The sequence below is a fragment of the Curcuma longa genome, chromosome 8 (genome assembly GCF_044706935.1).
Source record: "Curcuma longa cultivar G26 ecotype Majalengka, Jawa Barat chromosome 8, ITB_CL_G26_1.1, whole genome shotgun sequence".
NCBI lineage: Eukaryota > Viridiplantae > Streptophyta > Magnoliopsida > Zingiberales > Zingiberaceae > Curcuma > Curcuma longa.
Genome location: NC_133868.1, coordinates 10585036 through 10604993, shown reverse-complemented (window position 1 = coordinate 10604993; position 19958 = coordinate 10585036). Strand labels below are relative to the sequence as shown.

Below are 19958 nucleotides of genomic sequence, written 5' to 3'. Positions count from 1 at the left end.
CATCCTCTTGTGCCCTCCCAAACGCCCGCATGGCTACGGGTGAGATTCTCCAGAGAATTTAGTTTTTGCTCAGATGGTTTATGAGAAGGGGTATATTTGCTAATCCATTTGTTGTACGAATTTTAATATAAAGATTGAAGAACAATCTGGGTGGAAATATTTTGTAATCAATAATATTTAGATCAAATCAATTAGAGACGTACTGACACAACAGATTGTTTCCGTACTCCTTTCTTCCGCGCATGCAAGTGTTGTTTTAAAAGAAATTATTAAATATTAAATATTGGAGAATATATATATATTTTTAGACGTCTTTTTTTATTTTAAAATGGTAATTTTAATTTTTTTATTAAAAAGACGTTCTACTGTACTATTTAATCGTATATATTTATTTAAATATTTTTCATAATTATTTTGTATTATCATTTTTTGTTTAAATTCTGAATCAAATAAAAAAGTTTATGGAAGAAAGATCTCAGTAGAAGAGGAAGAACAAGAATAAGGAAATTGAAATTTCGAAATTCAATCTATTTCATTCATAGATAATTAACATATTAGCTAATAATATAATCCATGTAAAACTACTAACTTTACTATTTTATCTCTCTACCTCCATTAATGTCACATGACCACCACTACTCGTCACCTCTTTAACACACTAATTTTACACACTACATTATTCCAATATCATAAAATAACTTTAATTTTCAACACCCCCTCTTAAACTTAATTTTGTGACTCCAAGCAAACTTCGCATTTTGATAAAGTCTTCAAATTTGAGCAGCTTGGTAAAGATATTAGTAACTTAATCTTGACACTTTGTATATTTCACTTGTACTTCTTTTTTTTATGATGCACTTTTTGATATACTGATAGCGCATATTGATATGCTTACTTCTATTATCGAAGACTTGATTCTTTGCTAGTGCTATTGTAGATTTGTTATCAATTCGAATCTTGGTTGTTTCTTCTTGTGGTAAATTTAGCTCCTTTAATAAACTTTTGAGCCAAATAGTATGCCAAACACATGAAATCGTAATCATGTACTCCGTTTCATAAGTAGAAAGTGTAACAATAGATTGTTTCTTTAACATTCAAGTGAACAATGTATCTCCCATAAAAAATACAAATTCGGTAATACTTTTTCTATTATCCATATCTCCATCTCAATCACTGTCATTATATCCTTTAAGGTAAAAATTATTAAATGATGAATAAGGCAATTCAAAATCTATCATATCTTTGATATAACGTAAAATTCTCTTAGCGATTTTAAAATGGGTGGTAGTTGAATCCTCTATATAGCGACTAACAAGTTCAACGACACAAAGAATATTAAGCCTTTTGCATGTAAGTATTGTAAACTTCTGACCAAGCTTTTGAAAAATATTGAGTCAACTCTTTCTCCTTCATCATGCTTTAATAGTTTGACTCTACATTCTATTGAGATGTTTATAGGCTTGTTGTCCATCTTGAACTTCTTTAATATCTCACTCATTAACCTTCTTATGAGACAAAAATTCTGTCTTCCCTTTGAATCACTTCGATGCCCAGATAATATGTCATGAGCCCAATATTAGTCATCTCAAATTCCTTAGTCATTGTTTTTTGAATTTTTTAAACATACTTGGATTACTTTCAGTAAAGATCAAGTCATCGACATATAAGCAGACGATCAGAATAGCTTTATCTTTATTTTGAATGTAAAGTGTATGCTTATAAGGGCATTTGATAAATCCTTTCTCTTGCAAGTACCTGTCTATCCAGCTATTCCATGCCCTTGACGCTTTCTTTAGCTAGTAGAGAGTCTTCTTTAATTTTTGAACTTTGTCTTATTGTCCTTTGATTTCATAACCTGATGATTGTAGAATATAGATTTCTTTTTCTAGAATTCCATTTTAAGAGAGTAGATTTTACATCCATTTGATGTATTCTCCACTTATTTTGTGCTGTTAAAGAGATGATTAGTTTGACAGTTTCTAATCGAGCAACAGGAGCAAATACCTTATTATAGCCAATGTCAGCATTTTGACTTTACTTTTTTGCCATCAATCTTGCTTTGTATCTTTCAACTTCTTCTTTGACATTCTTTTTTATTTTGTACACCCACTTCACGCCAATTATTTTGTATCCTTCAAGAAGTGAAGTTATCTCCCATGTGTCATTCTTCTCAATCATCTTGATTTCTTTATCTATTGTATCTTTCCACTTTTTACTCTTTATAGCTTTTTAGAAATCCATAGGCTCGCAATCGGCAAAGAGACAAAATAGAGTAAGATTATCTTGATTCTTAGTTACGTCATAAATGTCTCGTAAACTCCTGAAACATTGTACTCTTTCACTTGAAGTTGATGCAGATGAATTTCCTTCAATACTTGAAGTTGGTGTTATTGATGGAGCAATATGCTCCTCTCTTGTTTGCTCCATCCTTGGTTGCTCCTTATCTTCTTCTTCATAGTATGAGATGAAGTTGTAGTTTTCATTTTGAGATTCCCAATTCCATTCTTCTTCTTCATTAAATATGACATCAAGACTGATGATTGTCTTCGCAGTATCTGAATTGTATAGCTTATACCCTTTTGAGTTGGTGTCGTAGCTAATAAAGATGAACTTCTTGCTCTTATTATCTAACTTGCTTCTTGATTCGTCAGACAAATGAACATGAACTATACTCCCAAACACTTTTAGATGTGAGATCTCAGGCTTCCTTCTGCTCCATGCTTCTTATGGTATCTTGTCCCACACCCTTCTTGTTGATGATCGGTTGGCTAAGTATACTGCACATGCAACCACTTCTGTCCAAAATTCCTTTGGCAATTTCTTGCTTTTGAGCATGATCCTTGCTATGTCAAAGATTGTTCTATTCTTTCTTTTCGCCACTCCATTTTGTTGAGGGGATCTTGAAATTGTTAGATGTTGTCGTATTTTATTTGCTTCACAGAATTCTTGAAATTCTTTTGAAATAAATTCTCTTTCTCGATCAAATTGCACGACTTTAATCTTGAGACTGCTCTCCTTTTCCACAATAGCCTTAAATTTCTTGAACACTCGAAGACCTCCGATTTTTTGCTTCAAGAAATATACCCAAGTTTTTCAAGAAAAATTATCTATGAAGAGAAGGAAATAGTTACTCTTACCAAGTGAACTTGACTTTATCAGACCACAAACATCTGTGTGTCTGAGTTCAAATGTCTTTCGAGCTCTTGAACTTAACTGTTTTGGAAAACTTTTTCTGAAATGCTTCCCAACTAGACATACTTTACATAATTGATCTGGATGTTTGATGTAAGATAGTTCTTTCACCATCTCCTACTTTGAGAGTAGTTCTAGTTATTTGAAATTGAGATGCCCAAATCGAAGATGTCATAGCCAAGTGGTATTTTTGTAGCAAATTTTTAGACACTTGACAATATCATTTTGAATTTTAAGCAAGAACATCCTATTTCTTGTCATGAGAACATTAGCAAGCAACTAATATCATCTTTCAAGAAGAGCATGTTATCTTTTAGGTGAATATTATATCCTTTTTTCAAGAGTTGTCCTAAGCTCAAGCTGTTGCTCTTCATATTTGGCACAAAGTAAATATTCGAAATAAATTGATATTTTTCATTCTTCAAGCGGATGAGAATGTTATCTGTGCCTTTTACGTTGATATTCGATTCATCTCCGAATGATACATTGCCATCAACTGATTCATCAAGCACCAATGTCGAGATACCACATTGTATCTTTGTCTCTTTCCTTATCTTTGTATGCTAGCAATAGGGTGTCATCGTTTTCATTTCTTTCTTTCATATAGTTTACTCTTTCATATACTTTATTCTTAGGCGATATATACTCTCTAGCATAATGATCAAACTTGTCACAATTGTAGCACTTAACTTGAGATTTATCATACCTCAAGTTTGTGTGACCTCTTCTACGTCCTCTTGTTGAATTTTCTCTTCTTTCATTGTTGTTATTGGAACCCCATCCTTGTTCACTAGCATGATCCTGTTCATATCCACGACCTCTTCCACGTTGGCTTTTATTATTAGAGAAACTTTCATCCTTTTTAGTTGGATGAAGAGACGTCTTAAGAAATTGTTGAGTGATCTCTTCATTTATCTTCTTCTTTTCTTCATGAGCTTGTAGTGAACTCAAAAGTTGCTCTATTATCATAACTTGTAGATCCTTAGTCTTTTCAATGATGATTGTTATAATACTATCAAATCTTGAGTCTAATGATCGAAAAATTTTCTCAATAATAGTTATTTCTTCAAGTTTCACAACATTTCTTTTGAGTTGATTAGAAATGATAGACTCTAGAAAAATAATCGGATATCAACTCATTTTCCTTCATACGAAGAGCATCAAATTGACTTCTCAATGTTTGAAAGCATACCTTTTTCACCTTTTCTTCTCTTTCATATGAAACTTGTAGCTTTTCCCATGCTTGCTTGGCCGAAGTAGCACTTGAGATTTTCTCAAAACCATCATCATTTAAGACTTGATAAACGAGGAAAAGAGCTTTCTTGTCTCTCTTCCTTAAATCTTTCAAACTATCCTTTTGAGTCCGAAATAGTATCAATCCATTGTTTGGTTCATCGTAGTTTTTCTCCACAACCTTCCAAACATCATGAGCTCCAAGCAGTGCCTTTATTTTGATATTTCAATTCTCGTAGTGACTCCTTTTGAGTAGAGCTATCAAACGGGTCAACCCATGGCGGGACGGGCTAACCCATAGCGGGCCCATCATATGGCGGGGCGGGGCGGGCTAACCCACCAATTTGGCGGGTTGGAAAATCTCCAACCCAACCCAACTCAAGGCGGGCTGCGGGTTAGATGGGCCAACCCGCGGGCCTGTTAAAAAATAAAAAAATATTAAAAATTTTAAGTTTGAAGTATAATTTAAATTGATTAAGTTGAAAGTTTTAAGTTTGAATTATAATTTTTAAGCTTAAATTGTATTTTAAATAGATGAAACCCACTAATTCATTAAGTTTTATACTTTAATTTTAAAATTTAAAATAAATAAATAAATTTCTCAACCCGCGGGCCAACCCAAGCCCGCCGCGGACCAACCCACGCGGGTCGCGGGCCAACCCACCTCAACCCATCTTAAAATGGGTTGATAAAATTTTAACCCAACCCGCCTAAATTTCTTGGCGGGGCGGGCCAACCCAGCAGGCCTAACCCAACTTGACGACTATACTTTTGAGTACCGGAACTCGAAAGGGAATCATATATATATATATATATATATATATATATATATATATATATATATATATATATATATATATATATATATATATATATATACCTTCATTCAACTTGACTTTAATACCACTTTATTGAAAAATAAAAAGATATATATATATACCTTCATTCAACTTGACTTTAATACCACTTTATTGAAAAATAAAAAGATTTGTAAAAGAAAGATTTCACTTATGTGAAAGAGGAAGAACAAAAAAAAAAACTTAAATTCTAAAATTCAATCTATTTCATACATAGACAATAACATATTTATAGACTAATAATATAATCCATATAAAATCACTAACTCCTACCTCCACTAGTACTACATGACCACCACTATTCAACACTTCATCAACATACTAACTCTACCTGCTACATTATTTCAACGTCATAAAATAAATTTAATTTTCAATACATGAACTGGGCGAAGGTACGAGTCGTTCCTCGCCTCTGATTGGACCTCCGACAAACGTGGTGCCGCTCACCAACACCGACTACACCGCCACCTGCATCCTCGTCCGGCTCCCCGGGCCCAAGCAGGGCCTGTGCCCTCATGGCGCAGTGCGTCATCGAGCACCAGGCCGCCGCCTTCCGCCATATACATGATGACGAGCCTGACCTGAGCTCATAATTAATTATGTTGCTTTTCTGTTTAACTACGTACTTCCTGTTCAATCTTCTTTATTATCTGGTGTTAATTGAAACGTAAACGACCTCTTTGATCTAAGAATTCTAAGCTCCAACGCTATCAATCAAATCTTCCATGTTTATTTTTTAGAATTACTATTTTCCATTGTCTCTTTTCTTACTAGTTCGTCTTCTTCCTTCTTCTTTAGGGGTTGATTGAAGCGTACGTGACCTTTTCATGAGCTTTGTGCATTCATTGTGGAAAAGAACATGGATCATCTCAACTTTGTGAGTTTAATTACACAAAAATATTCCAACTTATAATAATTAGGAAAGAACAAAGCTGTGTCAAAATTAATAACTTCACAGTTTGGCATCTTTAAATATTTCCAAGAACTTTTTACATGAATTTGAACTTTGATCGAGGATTCTAGTTTCTTTTTCTGAAAATATAAACCTCTTTTATTTAGTAAAGTTTTTCTGGGAATATATATATGTTTATCCTGATTAATCCACTCCCACACTCAACCTCCTTAATTTTTATCAACACGCATTTTCCTAACAGAGAAAAAGCAGAAAAAAGTAAACGATGCTAATTAATTTGTGATTGCAACGTTTTGTTATGATCTTGAACGATTTATATATATTCTGTCGTTGTCTCTATGTTCAGAATGGGCTAAAGAACAGTTTCAAATGATTAAGTAATCGAACACTTGTAGCAATTTGTGTTGGAGTAGGGATCCATTTCCACATTCACTCAGTCTCATTGTTCTTTCATGAACCCAATTTTCTGGTAAGTAAATCAGAAGAAGAAACAGAATGAATGATCTTTGATAGTGATGGTGTGCCATTGCAGCCATGGCTGGTGTGAAGGCGAACTTGATGCAATTGAATGCTTTGTAACAACAAAACAAAACAAAGTGAGCCTGAAAGATTTTTATGTAGTTCATAGAAAAAGTTGACAGTACTGAAAAGAAAAAAACTGGGAGGAAAAGCAGTGGATAACACCCTCACTGATCAACATCATCCATAAAATTTGATCTGAGGGGTGGAACAGTTCCCTGCCAGACTCTCAAACACAAACAATCAGCAAACAAATGAATGTACATACATTTCGATCATCCAAGGCTGCAAAAAGATCGATCGATTGCACATCGCATCGACAGCTCTTGTTAGACAGATGATCAAAACCTGAAGGGTGGGTCAATCCCATGAGGCCAAAGCCATCTCATCGAGCAATGTTTCCTCATTGAATGATGAACCAGGAGAGCCAGCTGAAAATAGGCTGGGCTTCTTCATCTTTTCTCCGATCAGTGTTTCTTGGTCACAGCATTCACAGCTGTGGAATGCTTTATTGTTCCTGCAATGCATAGAAGATTTGCAGCATAGGGAATTAATCGAGGATGATGAATTCGACATGTTTGTGGACTAACCTATGCATGAAGATATTGTCTTTTCCCTCTTCCAATTTCTTCTTGCAAGAAGAGCATGATACTGAATTCCCGGGGAGCTTTGGAGGCCAAGTGCACCCTTTCTCCTCCTTCCTATCAGTTTTCTTCAAAGATGGTGATTCAATGTTGTGGCTTTCGAGTATACAATCTCCGAAAATGTGAGTCATTTTAGGATTAGGTCCATGAGATATAATGCAAGTATAGTCCTCCGACTGTTCGATCTCGCTCGCGGAGAGGGTACTAAGCAACCAATGAGAAGAATCAAGAGAGATTGGGAGGGACCCCAAAAGCTTCTCAAAATTGGCATTCCCTTTAGCTAGTGTAGAGCCAAACACAGAGTTCATAGAATCTGATTGAACCTCAGAGTGCAAATTGCTGGAGCTATTGCAAAACGACTTCGCAAGGAGCAAAGACAATCGGCCGGTATCAACAGAACAGGATTGCAACAACACAAACTCCTCATGTTGCAACTTAGCCTCTTTGGATTCTAGACCAAGCCCTGAAGAATTGGAATGAAACTTGGAAGAAACAAAATTCTGCTGAGAAGGAATTCCACAGTCATGGGATAAGGATACCGGAGCTCCTCCCGGAGAGTTGGTCCTCAGGCCGGCCGGACATGATTTAGGGATCGAGATGTTAAACTTCATCTGTGAACCAAAGACAATATTCCTGTTCCTCCAGGCCTTCCCACAAGGTTTGGCCTCATCATCATCCTTGAGGGAATCAACCAGGCCAAGCCCTACTCTACTGCTGTCCCAACATTTAGGCCTGCCATTGGAGCTTGCAGGGGTAGGAGAGCCAAGGTTTGAGTTGCCTCTACTGGAAAAGACCTTGTCCAAGGGAGAAGTAGGACTCCAAACTGCATCACAGTCTGATGAACCCTTGCTGGTGAATCCCACAAGCAGGCCAGGAACACTGAGAAAGGAGCTAGTTGAACTCTTTTTCACCACACCATCAGAGGTGGAGTGAGACATGAGGTACCCTTTGCTTTGATCCTTGAGAACTGGCCTGCTCCTCTTCTTCAGCATCATATATACGAAATCCCTGGTTGAAGCAAAAGATCAAACAGGTAAAGGGACAAAGCAACAATGATCAAGGTTCCATATATACAAAATAAATCAAATCTTAAAGAAAAAAAGAGAAAAGAATACCACACAACATCATCATCTCAAGACTTTTTGTAGCCATGCAAAACCACCAAAAAATGTTTAAGGCACTGGGGACGGACATCCATGTGAGAATAAAGAATATGGACAAGCACTAACTTGTTCTACCTCAGGAAAGGACTGACAAAGGCAAAAGAAGGGACCAAATCAGCAGAAAAGTGAGTGTGCATCAAATCAAAATCTTTACAAAATGCAAGGCTGAGTGATCCTGATACACACATCCAAAAAATCACAAAGGAGAAGATTTGCATAAACTGCCTTGAGTTCCTAAATCTTGCAAAGAGGCATGAAACCAAGATTTTTACAATATCCATGAACACACACATGCAAAAAAAAAAAAAAAACACAAAGGAGAAGAGATTTGCATAGGCTACCTTGAGTTCTTAAATCATGCAAAGAAGGAAAGGTTTAGACTTTAGAACATGGCATGGGTTAATAAAGAAACAGGAATCAGAATGGGGAGGGAGAGGGAGTACATCACACCTTTTGAGCCCTTTTTGGTGCTATTCTTGATTTCTCTCTCCCTCACTCAAAGTGAACTATGAGAGATCCATATTCATGCAGTGGGAGACTGAGGGGAGAAGCACAAGAAGGCCACCAGCTACCAGGTGGAGTTAAACTGGTTTGACAAATGTATCAAAGCTCGCATAGTAGCACTGCCACACACACACACTTGCCTCCTCCTCCTTCTTGCCTGCCCCTCTATTTTGGCTGCATGCATCGAATTCAGGGCAGCTCTGTGGCTTCTGCTGCACTGCTCTCAATCATAATGATCAAGAAATACGAAAGCCCAGCATTAATTTAATGCTGCTCATGACACGAAGAGCACTCAACACAATTACCCAAACTAAACACTGCTAGCTAGCTCCTAAGAAAAAAAATTGAAATCGTCTGGTGTGATATTATGATGACATTATGGAACATAAAAGTTGCTGACTTCACTGGATTGTAATTGGATTGAGTTGATGATCTATTCGAAGAGCTAGCGCAAGCAGTGGACCCACAGGGAATCTGAAGTAGGAAAGATGGTGATTTGGCTCTGGCTCTGGCTCTGGCTCTTTCATAGGCATTGAGATAAGCGAGGAAAAAAGAGAGAGTGAGAGAGACGACAGAGGTGAGGCTTGTGGGGCCAAAAGCTTCACAAGAAGAGCTTTAAATCCGCCATGGCCATTGGATTTGGTGGAGTGGTCGAGAGAGGACGAACTGCTTGCAGGGCTGCCGAGAACGGGAGTTGTCCTAGAAATTATCTCGTGGAAACATTGACATTGACATTGACATTGACGATCCTGCAGCAAGAAAATATATATCAAAAAGGAAAACTTGTCGACGACTATATATTTCCAGTATTCAAGAAGATTATTATACACGTAGTTTGTGATCAATCAATGGTTTGATTATACTGTCGCAATCAGAAGGGGGTTCAGTGTCAGTATCATGAGGAATAATTATCTTCTTTTTTTAAAAAAAACAAAAGAAAAATCGACTGTGATGCGTGTTTCAGATAGAAACAAGAGAGAACAAGGAATATATCAATATTTATTCAGCTTTAAGTTACTGATAATTTATTCCTTCAATGCAGTATATATATATAAATTACTCGATCCAGACCATGGAGATTGAGATTAGAATACCAAAAGATTCCATCAGATGGCAACTTGTCAAATGCAATTTTCTTGGATTTGTTGCTTTGTTTAGTGCGTTCCATAATTTTATAATTTCAAGGGAGTGGGCAGCAGCAATGGAATAGAAATTAGAAGCCTTGATTAATTAATATGTTGTTGATCTTGATTGTTTAATTTAATTTGATGTGTATTTACTTTATAAAAAAGAATACTGATACAGGATTTGATTGATTGATTGATTGATTGATGGATTGATTCTCTGGATGCTGATGTTGGTTGTTTTTATTTTTTATTTTTGTGAAATAATTTTACTAAATTATTGCTGCTAGATTTGATTAATCGATTCTCTCTGGTTGTTGTGGAAGACATGATCCTTTACTGGACACTACCATTTTTGTTTTTTATTTTATTTTATTTTATTTTTGAGATGATTCCGAGGCTAATACACAATAAAATAATAAGTGGCTTTGACTGAAAATAAAATTAAGCTCAAAATCCAATGCTTTCTAATTAATTATAATTCAATTAATCCATTCAATATAATTATATTCCACTGCTCATGATAATGCTAATTTGTCAAGAAAAAGAAAAAAACTTGCGAGGAGAAGAATCATATATCTAATTTTTTCTACACGTTGAAATACAATCAAAATTTTACATTGAAAATATATAAAAAAAGATCCTGAAATTAGAAGATGGAGATATCTATATTGATATATATGAGACTTTTGGGTAGAGTCAAAAAAAAATCATGAGAGCATGAATCTAAAATGGACAATATCATACCGTTTTAGAAATATATGTGAATTCCATCTGTTCTAACAGTGGCATCAGAACAAGTCTATAATTGGGGGCTCCTGGTAAAGGGTCCATTAGGACTGTTAAGGGGGAGCTCACAGTGGTCTATTGTTTGAAGGGTAGATTGTTGAATTACAATCAAAGTCCCATATTGAAAATACATGAAAAAGATCCTCGGATTATAAGATGAAAATATTTATATTGGGATGAGGCCGTTTAATTAGTAGAGTCCAAAAATAAAATCATGAGGGTATGAACTCAAAGTGGACAATATCATACCATTTTAAATATATATATGGATTCTATGAGATTATCTAACACTGGATTGTAAGAGTTTATTTATGATATAATAATTTTATCGTTGAGTTAAAACTCTCAAATAACTCTAAGCTAGTTTTTGCTAGAATTGTATTATGCTAAAATATAATTTTGTATGTAGACTCACTTTTTTTTATTTGATATATGAACTCTTAGTAGAAAATGAGTATATTCAAGTGATTTTTTTAATATTTTTTATTTGATAAATGAACTCTTTTTTCTGATGTAAATTGAGTATATTAACTATATATGGATATATATTATATATAATCAGATTTGCTATTATGAGCGCCGATTCTGTGCGCGCTTGTGAGCGCCTGCATCTCCGCCGTCAGCTTCCGATCGCGATAAACATGAGCCGTCCGATTGCACAGTGATTCTCCTCGGACCTTCGCCGCTTCTCATCGCCCATTCATCGCTGTCCGACCACCGCCGACCGCCGGACCGGGCCCGTTGGAACCGCGACTCGCAGGCGGTCCGGCGGTGGCCGGAGTCCGGCCCCGATTCGGTCGGAATCCGACCGAATTCCGGCCAGAATCCGGCCGAATTCCGGCCGAGAAATCGGTCGCCGGTGTCTGGTGGCGATTTCGGCCGGAATTCGGCCGTATTCCGGTCGAATCGGGGCCGGACTCCGGCCACGGTCGACGCGCCGGCGCCGGGCGCGTCGACCGCGGCCGGACTCCGGCCGCGATTCGGCCAGAATCCGATCGGATTCCGGCCGACAGTGGCGCCAGGCACTGTTGCCCTTGTTTCGACCGGAATTCCGGCCCAATCTGGTCGAAATCCGATGCTGAAATGTGCGCTGGCGAGTCGCGGTTCCAACGGGTCCGGTCCGGCGGTCGTTGGTGGTCGGACAACGATGAACGGACGGCGGAAGCGCGTGGAGGTCGGCGATCGACGCGCACGGACACGTAGGAAGCCGGTGCTCATAATAGCATTTCTCTATATATAATAGATATATAATAGAAGAGAGCATAAAAGGAATATACCATGAATTATTTTAAAGAATATTGATAGTTACATACATTTAATAAAAGATTACATGACATTTTCATTGCAAAAAGGAAACCCTAAAAAAATGTTATTAATCTGATATTTTTATTTGATTGATCCTTATAATTACACACAAACATCTGATTGCTATATATACTAATTACAAAGTAATGAATACTTGCAAGGCTAGTAAAATCCTCGTCGATATATAGAACTTGATCTCTTCTTCCATGATCTCGTTCGTCTATCAATCGAATTGACTAAATGATCAACGAACAAGATAAGTAATGAGAAGAGCTACTAGCATAAGCATGTAGGCTATCCCTTGATCTATCGTTTTACCTGAAAATTAAGAGGATAATGATTAATTATGTATATATATACATGTATATATACACACACAAAGAAAGACATAATTTCAATATAAAGAACTTAGTCAATTACCATCATTGGTTGCGACTCCTACTATGCCCGTCGTCATCGTCGTCGTCGTCGTCGTTTCTAGACACATCAATGGATGAAGAAACACAGCGATCAGTGCATAAGTTAGCACAAGAGCTGAAATCTTAGTGGAAGCCATGTATGCTCTTTGAATGATTAAAGATTGATTGGGCTCAATTATGAAGAGATGCTTAGCTTTAGTGCTTAATTATGTGAACGGATATATATATTTATAGAATGGAATTGAGTTTGATTAAATTAAGACGGCGTAATTTAAATATTAACCTGACGTATACAAGGCGTTTGGTGTTTGTGTAGCAGTAGGCTTAAATAACTTTAATAATGTATAATATTGCCGTGCTAATCAAGTCTTAATTTTCTTTCTAATTTATCTTAATATAATACTATTTATATATTTGTCATATGGAGGCTCTAACCTTGAGTCAAGATTGGCTAGGCTGACCAAGTTCAAGTTGACTTAAGTTAAGTTTAATTTTAATGTTTGATTAATATGTTTGTTGACGAGAGTAAGACAATAAGTAAAAGTAGAGTTTGTTAGAGAAAGAGATTGTCAGTGCAATCGACTTCTGATCGATTAAAATTGATATTGATGTGGATGTTTGAGTGTAAAGTCAAGTGGATCAAAGTTGATCAAATATTTGATAGTGGAGAAGTTCAAATGGATCATATGCATGCATAGTTGATTGAATACTTAGCTGTTGAAAGTCCAATAGAAAGTTGACAAAAACAAAGTCTAAGTAAGTCGTGGGTCATGATATTGGGATACAATCAAAGTCCCACATTGAAAATATATGGAAAAGATTCTGAGGTTATAAGATGGAGATATCTATATTGGTATGAGATTTTTTGAATAAAGCCCAAAAATGAAAATCATGTGGTGATATATATGGATTTCATCGGTTCGGTATCAGATCAGGTCTATGTGGTGTCATGTGGGGACCTTCACAAAGGAATGATTAGGGGGCTCCTAGTAAGGGGACCATTAAAGGGGCGGGTCCGTTGGGGAAGAAGTCTTGATAGATCAAAGTTAATTAGATGTTAAGCGAGTAAAGTCGATTGATATCAATCGGGATATCAATCGGATACTAAGCAAGAATAAAACCGTAGCTAGTAAATCGAGATTAAGACAGTTCTATTTAATACAAGGAAGTTCTAGAGATGACACTATAACAACAAATAAAAAATTTAAAACTTAACTGATCAACTCCACTAATAAAGATCAATCAAACGATAATAGTCGACTAATTATATATTTTTGGATTTGAATATATTATTTTGAATTAGATGTTTAAAATTGAATATATTGTATTTCAAATTGGATTGAGTTTTTTTTCCTATCAAAAAATTATATATTAAAAAAACACATATTTAAAATTAAATAAATTTGGCCTATACAGGTCTCGAACCTATGAGTCAAGTGGATCAAAGTTGATCAAATATTTGATAGTGGAGAAGTTCAAATGGATCATATGCATGCATAGTTGATTGAATACTTAGCTGTTGAAAGTCCAATAGAAAGTTGACAAAAACAAAGTCTAAGTAAGTCGTGGGTCATGATATTGGGATACAATCAAAGTCCCACATTGAAAATATATGGAAAAGATTATGAGGTTATAAGATGGAGATATCTATATTGGTATGAGATTTTTTGAATAAAGCCCAAAAATGAAAATCATGTGGTGATATATATGGATTTCATCGGTTCGGTATCAGATCAGGTCTATGTGGTGTCATGTGGGGACCTTCACAAAGGAATGATTAGGGGGCTCCTAGTAAGGGGACCATTAAAGGGGCGGGTCCGTTGGGGAAGAAGTCTTGATAGATCAAAGTTAATTAGATGTTAAGCGAGTAAAGTCGATTGATATCAATCGGGATATCAATCGGATACTAAGCAAGAATAAAACCGTAGCTAGTAAATCGAGATTAAGACAGTTCTATTTAATACAAGGAAGTTCTAGAGATGACACTATAACAACAAATAAAAAATTTAAAACTTAACTGATCAACTCCACTAATAAAGATCAATCAAACATTAATAGTCGACTAATTATATATTTTTGGATTTGAATATATTATTTTGAATTAGATGTTTAAAATTGAATATATTGTATTTCAAATTGGATTGAGTTTTTTTTCCTATCAAAAAATTATATATTAAAAAAACACATATTTAAAATTAAATAAATTTGGCCTATACAGGTCTCGAACCTATGACCTTCGCGTTATTAGCACGACGCTCTAACCAACTGAGCTAATAGGCCATTTTTAACTAAATGTTGAACGAGTAAAGTCAATTGAAATCAATCGGATACTAAGCAAGAATAAAACCCTAACTAGTAAATCGAGATTAACCAATACTAATCGTACAAAAAGTTCTATTTCAATCAGATACAAGGAAGTTCTAGAGATATGCATGAGTGAATTCAATGTGAATAGCATTTTCAACATTGTGTGTCAGTCTAGTGTGAATAGTATCAGTCGATTATGAATAGTATGTTTGCTATAGCAATTTACTACAATGCAGTCGATTGATGATACTATAAAAACAAATAGAAAATTTGAAATTTGACTGATCAACTCCACTAATAGAGATCAATCGAACATTAATAGTCGGCTAATGACACTGTAGTAGCAAACAAAAAGTTTAAAATTCGACTGTTATATTTGGCTGATTTGGAATCGATCGATTGATGAATAATAACAATCGATTGTTGACATTGTTGAAGCAAACAAAAGATTTCTAGTTGATTGGGAACTCGACTCTTTGGGCATTAATTAACTGATGAACAATAATAATATTGTTCATTGAAAAGAGACATTCTCATGGTGCCATAATCATTCAATAGAACAATCGATTGGTGATAATGAGCAATCGATTGATAGGTGAAAATTAGCGCTGACCTAATGACTATAAAAGAAGGATTTTAAGGAAGTTTTCGAAGTTGATTCTTAGGGGGTTTTGGAGACAAGTGATATTGCATTCCAGATCTCAAGAGGCAATTCAAGAGCTAAGTACAAACAACAATCAAATTTGATTGTTTAGGGTTTAGGGTTTACCCTAAACAACAATCAAATTTATCTTTGTTTTATATTTATTTGTAAATTAACAATAGGTGGTAAGATATTTCTTTGCCTCCGGAAGATCTCTCACAAGTAGAAAGTTAGCGGAGTACCGCTAGAATTAGGACGTGGAGTAAGAACCGGGGGTTCTAAATCACGTAAAATTCAAATATTGTACTTGTGTTTTTATTCTCTTATTTGCATCTTTCCGCAGCATGTACTTAATTCTTTGTACGCAAACACAACGAATAATGAACGATCGAATAAAATCGTGAATAGTTATTCATCCCCTCTAAAGAAAAGTGATCGGTCCAAAAAGTTATATTATCATTTCTATCTATTATAATCAAAATAAATATAGAAATAATAGTATTAGCTCACCAGCAAAGTAAATTCTGTAGATTGCTTAATTTTGCCATGATTTAGTTAATTTAATTGCACTCAACATGATTTCTGCATTTGGGATTCAAACGTTTTTAAGAGGGTAATCTTTGTTAGACTAGCCACCAAATCCGATAAGCTTTTTTTTAATTAAAAAAATGATTTGAAAGGATTATTTCATCTTAATTTGGCTTTAATTGAAGTAGCTCAACGGATCTCAAAGCAAATTTAATTTGGACCCTTTATCATTCTAGAAATTCAATTTAAAGGCCATTAAAATTTACAAATAAAATTTTAAAAAGTCCAAAGAAACTCAAAAATATTAATTTCAAATCTCTTGCACGGACGGAGTCAGAAATTTCATATTAGAGGGCGAAAGATGGGTGTCGTTTACATTGAGGAAAAACGATTGTGTTGTTAATTACCCCATTCACCCTTCATTCATCCCCATTTCTATACTCTTATACACTAAAAAATTGAGAGGCAATGCAATGACAACTCAACTTGTATGGTATAGCTTTTATTAGATCACTTATTTTTTATTATTTAAATTTGTGTAAGTTTACACCATCCAAATTAAAATAGAATCTCTCTTTGCATTTTTTTAATATTAAATGTAAATATATATTAATCCATAGAATATTCATATGTACCGATTAATAAAAATCAAAAATAGACTCAAAGACCATCTAATTGCGAGTCTATTGGAAGTCTAAACTAAATTGTATGCTTGGAAACCTAAATCTGTATTATTAGAACTCAAAATTAAATTGCTTTAGTTTTGATTGAATCATGTAGTGGCTAATTAAGTTATCATGATGAATTAAATTATATATCTAGTATATGCATTTTGTTTAGAAAAATATAATAGTATGTTTAATGTAGGAAGAACCAAATTATTTTTGGACTTCCTTTATCATAATTAGTATGAAAAAAGATATTGAGAGAAAAAGTTAAATTGCTTCGTTAGCTATATTCCTCCTCTAAATTGTTACACTCCTATTCCATTCTCAAATATCATATCTTCTTCCCCTTCAATTGGTATTAGAAAGGTGAGGTTCAAGAAAAATCGTATTCAGAAATGTTGCTACTCCATTTTTGCATACTTTTAATGAAGAAGATTATGATTATTGGAGCAGCAGATTCAAAGTTTGATTGAAAGCATTTGACTTATGAAATATAGTCGATAAACGATTTACTGAGCTTGAAGATGAAAAGCCTCGAGTGATGTTGAAAAGAAAGCATTGGTGGATAATCAGAATAAAGATGCTCATGCTCTCAATCAAATCAATCTTGTAATAGATAAAGTTGTGTATGAGAAAATTCGAAAAGCAAAAGCATTAAAGCAAGCTTGAGAAATTCTACAAAAAGCTTATAAAGGTGATGAACAAGTGAAGAATGTTCAACTTCAAATTTTGAGATCAGAATTTGAAAAATTAGAGATGAAAGAAAACGATAGTGTTGCTGAATATTTCGTCAAAGTTGGTTCCATAATGAATCAAATGGCTTTGAATAGTGAAACTTTGGATAATCTTAGGATTGTACAAAAGGAACTTCATTCTCTTCTTGAAAAATATTTTAGTCATGTTACTATTATTGAGTAGGCAAGAGATTTAACGAGCATGATTCTGAAGGATCTAATAAGAATTCTAAAAGCTCATAAAGTGAAGATTAATTTATTATTTCCTCGATCATAATAATCTGATCAAGCTATTAAATCTTGAGTTTCTATTAGAGGTCATGGTTCATCCTATCGCGACAAGGGCAAAAATTTTAGAGGATGTAGTGATTCAAGATCTCGCAGGAAGAGGAAGAAATAATTAACAATACCATCAAAATGACAACAATAAAAATCAAAGCTTCAAGTTTCAAAGAGGAAGAGGAGATGGTGGTTATCAAAGAGACCGAGGACGTGGTTATATCGAATGTAGTTATTGTCAAAAGTCAAGACAAAAGCTACAGATTGTTAGCACAAACAAATAGATGATAAAAAAATAGTTACATCAAGTGTAACCACTACCACAAGCCTAGACATAAAGTTACAGATTATTGGCACAAATAAATAGATGATAAGAAAAATAGTTACATCAGGTGTAACTACTGTCACAAGCCTGGACATAAAGCTTCAGATTGTTGGTTTAAACAAGAAGATGACAAGCAAACTGAAAGTGACCTTATTCATCAAAGTAAGAATGAAGAAATTTTGTTGCTTGCTTCCAATGACAATAAAGTTGATGAAATATGGTACCTAGATAGTAGGCTAGCAAACACATGATAGGTAATAAAAAATTATTTTCTAACTAAATTAATCATGGTGAAGTGATGATTGGTGATGCTAGTACTCACAAAATTGAAGTAATTGGTGAGATTTGCTTTAAACTAAGTTTGAAAATATTGAGAAAATGTCTGAAGTTTATTTTGTTCTAGATTTAAAAATTAATTTGCTTAGTGTTGGTCATCTTACGAAGAAAGAGTATGATTTGCATATGATTGATATGACCTATAATAACTTATTTCTCTCAAACTTGAAGCCATAAATATATCTTGTTTTGCTGCTATTGATAAAAAAGTTTCAAAATTGTGGCATGATAAGCAATCTACAGAAGCCATAAGTTGAATACATTATTGCTTCTTTTGTAGGATGTCATTTACTTTGGTTGCATGGAATTATGGAGAATCTCAAGCATGTTCAAGAAGGTCCAACAACTTTGTTTTGTGACAACAACTCAACAATTTTAATTTCAAAGGATCCAGTTCTTCATGGAAAACAAAGCATATTCGAATTCTGTATCATTTCTTAAGGGAGTTTGTGAATGAAGGGATTAATTGTTCATGTTGAATATTGCAGAACCAATGAATAAAAGGTTGATATCTTCACTAAACCACTTGGAAGATCTATTTTAAAAAAAAATGCAACAAACTTAGGAATAAAGAGCAACTTTGGTTTGGGGGGGGGGGGGGGGGGGGGGGGCATTGTTGGAAGTCTAAACTAGATTGTATGCTTGGGAGTCTAAACAAAATTGCATTGTTAGAACTCAAAGCCAAATTACTTTGGTCTCCATCAAATCAAGTTTGATTAAATTATATAATGACTAATTAAGTTATCATGATGAATTAAATTGTCTAGTACATGCATTTGTTTAGAAAAATATAATAGTGTATTTAATGTAGGAAGAACCAAATTATTTTTGAACTTCTTTTGTCATGGCTATATAAGCCAAGTTGTAGCATGAAAAAAGATATTAAGAGAAAAGGTTAAATTGCTTCCTTAGTTATATTCCTCCTCTAAATTGTTAACACTCCTCTTCCATCCCCAAATATCATATCTTCTCTCCCTTTAGAGTCCCCTATACTTGATAAACAATGTAAACTAGAAATATTCTCTTCTCACACCTTCCTTGATTCACTTTAGAATGGATAATCCGACAAATAGTATTTAATTTTAGTTAACAAAACTTCATTTTTTTCACCAAGTTGAAAAATCTAGCACTACTCTCTAATACCCAAGAAGCCTTAACACAGCCTCTGTGATCATTTTAATTTATGGATAATCAACACAAAATAACAATAAGCTCTTCATTTTTATTTAAAGAGAAAGTGCTCCTATTAATAGAGAGAAGGAATTTAAGAATAACTCAAAGAACATAGAGATTAATTAGTTAATCTCACTCTTTCATTTATTAATTAATTGTCTTATAGGACAGTACAATTTAGGACTCCTAACTGCATGAAAAAATAAATACACATGTTGCTCTACGTACACCTTCGAGTTATCAAGATGATCATGAAATAAATGATACTTGCATGTATCCACGCCATGATCAATGGAGAAAGTA

The 19958-nt window shown here is 34.6% G+C and overlaps 1 protein-coding gene and 1 non-coding gene across 4 annotated transcripts; both read right to left on the bottom strand.

Moving 5' to 3' along the window:
• Positions 1–6792: 6792 nt before the first annotated feature.
• On the bottom strand, positions 6793–9138 carry LOC141833773 (FCS-Like Zinc finger 8-like). 3 transcript variants are annotated; one of them, XM_074721270.1, is made up of 4 exons: positions 8972–9138; positions 8474–8608; positions 7305–8366; positions 6793–7231 (listed from the first exon to the last, which is right to left on the bottom strand). In XM_074721270.1, exons 3-4 carry the CDS (start codon positions 8351–8353, stop codon positions 7075–7077), a joined length of 1206 nt encoding a protein of 401 aa, XP_074577371.1. In that variant the 5' UTR covers positions 8354–8366; positions 8474–8608; positions 8972–9138; the 3' UTR covers positions 6793–7074. The 3 variants fall into 3 exon arrangements, with proteins under 3 accessions (XP_074577371.1, XP_074577370.1, XP_074577369.1); XM_074721269.1 differs by lacking the exon at positions 8972–9138 and adding an exon at positions 8863–8890; XM_074721268.1 differs by lacking the exon at positions 8474–8608 and having other exon boundaries at positions 8972–9137.
• Positions 9139–14868: 5730 nt separating this feature from the next.
• TRNAI-AAU (transfer RNA isoleucine (anticodon AAU)) lies at positions 14869–14942 on the bottom strand. The gene has a single exon. It is a non-coding gene; the product is annotated as a tRNA-Ile (tRNA).
• Between the last annotated feature and the right edge of the window lie 5016 nt (positions 14943–19958).

Bases quoted from the DNA above. Each gene is read 5' to 3' on its own strand.
- LOC141833773 (XM_074721270.1), bottom strand. From the start codon at position 8,353: ATGATGCTGAAGAAGAGGAGCAGGCCAGTTCTCAAGGATCAAAGCAAA. The intron at 7,232-7,304 runs GTTAGTCCACAA...TATGCATTGCAG, and splicing joins GACAATATCTTCATGCATAG to GAACAATAAAGCATTCCACA.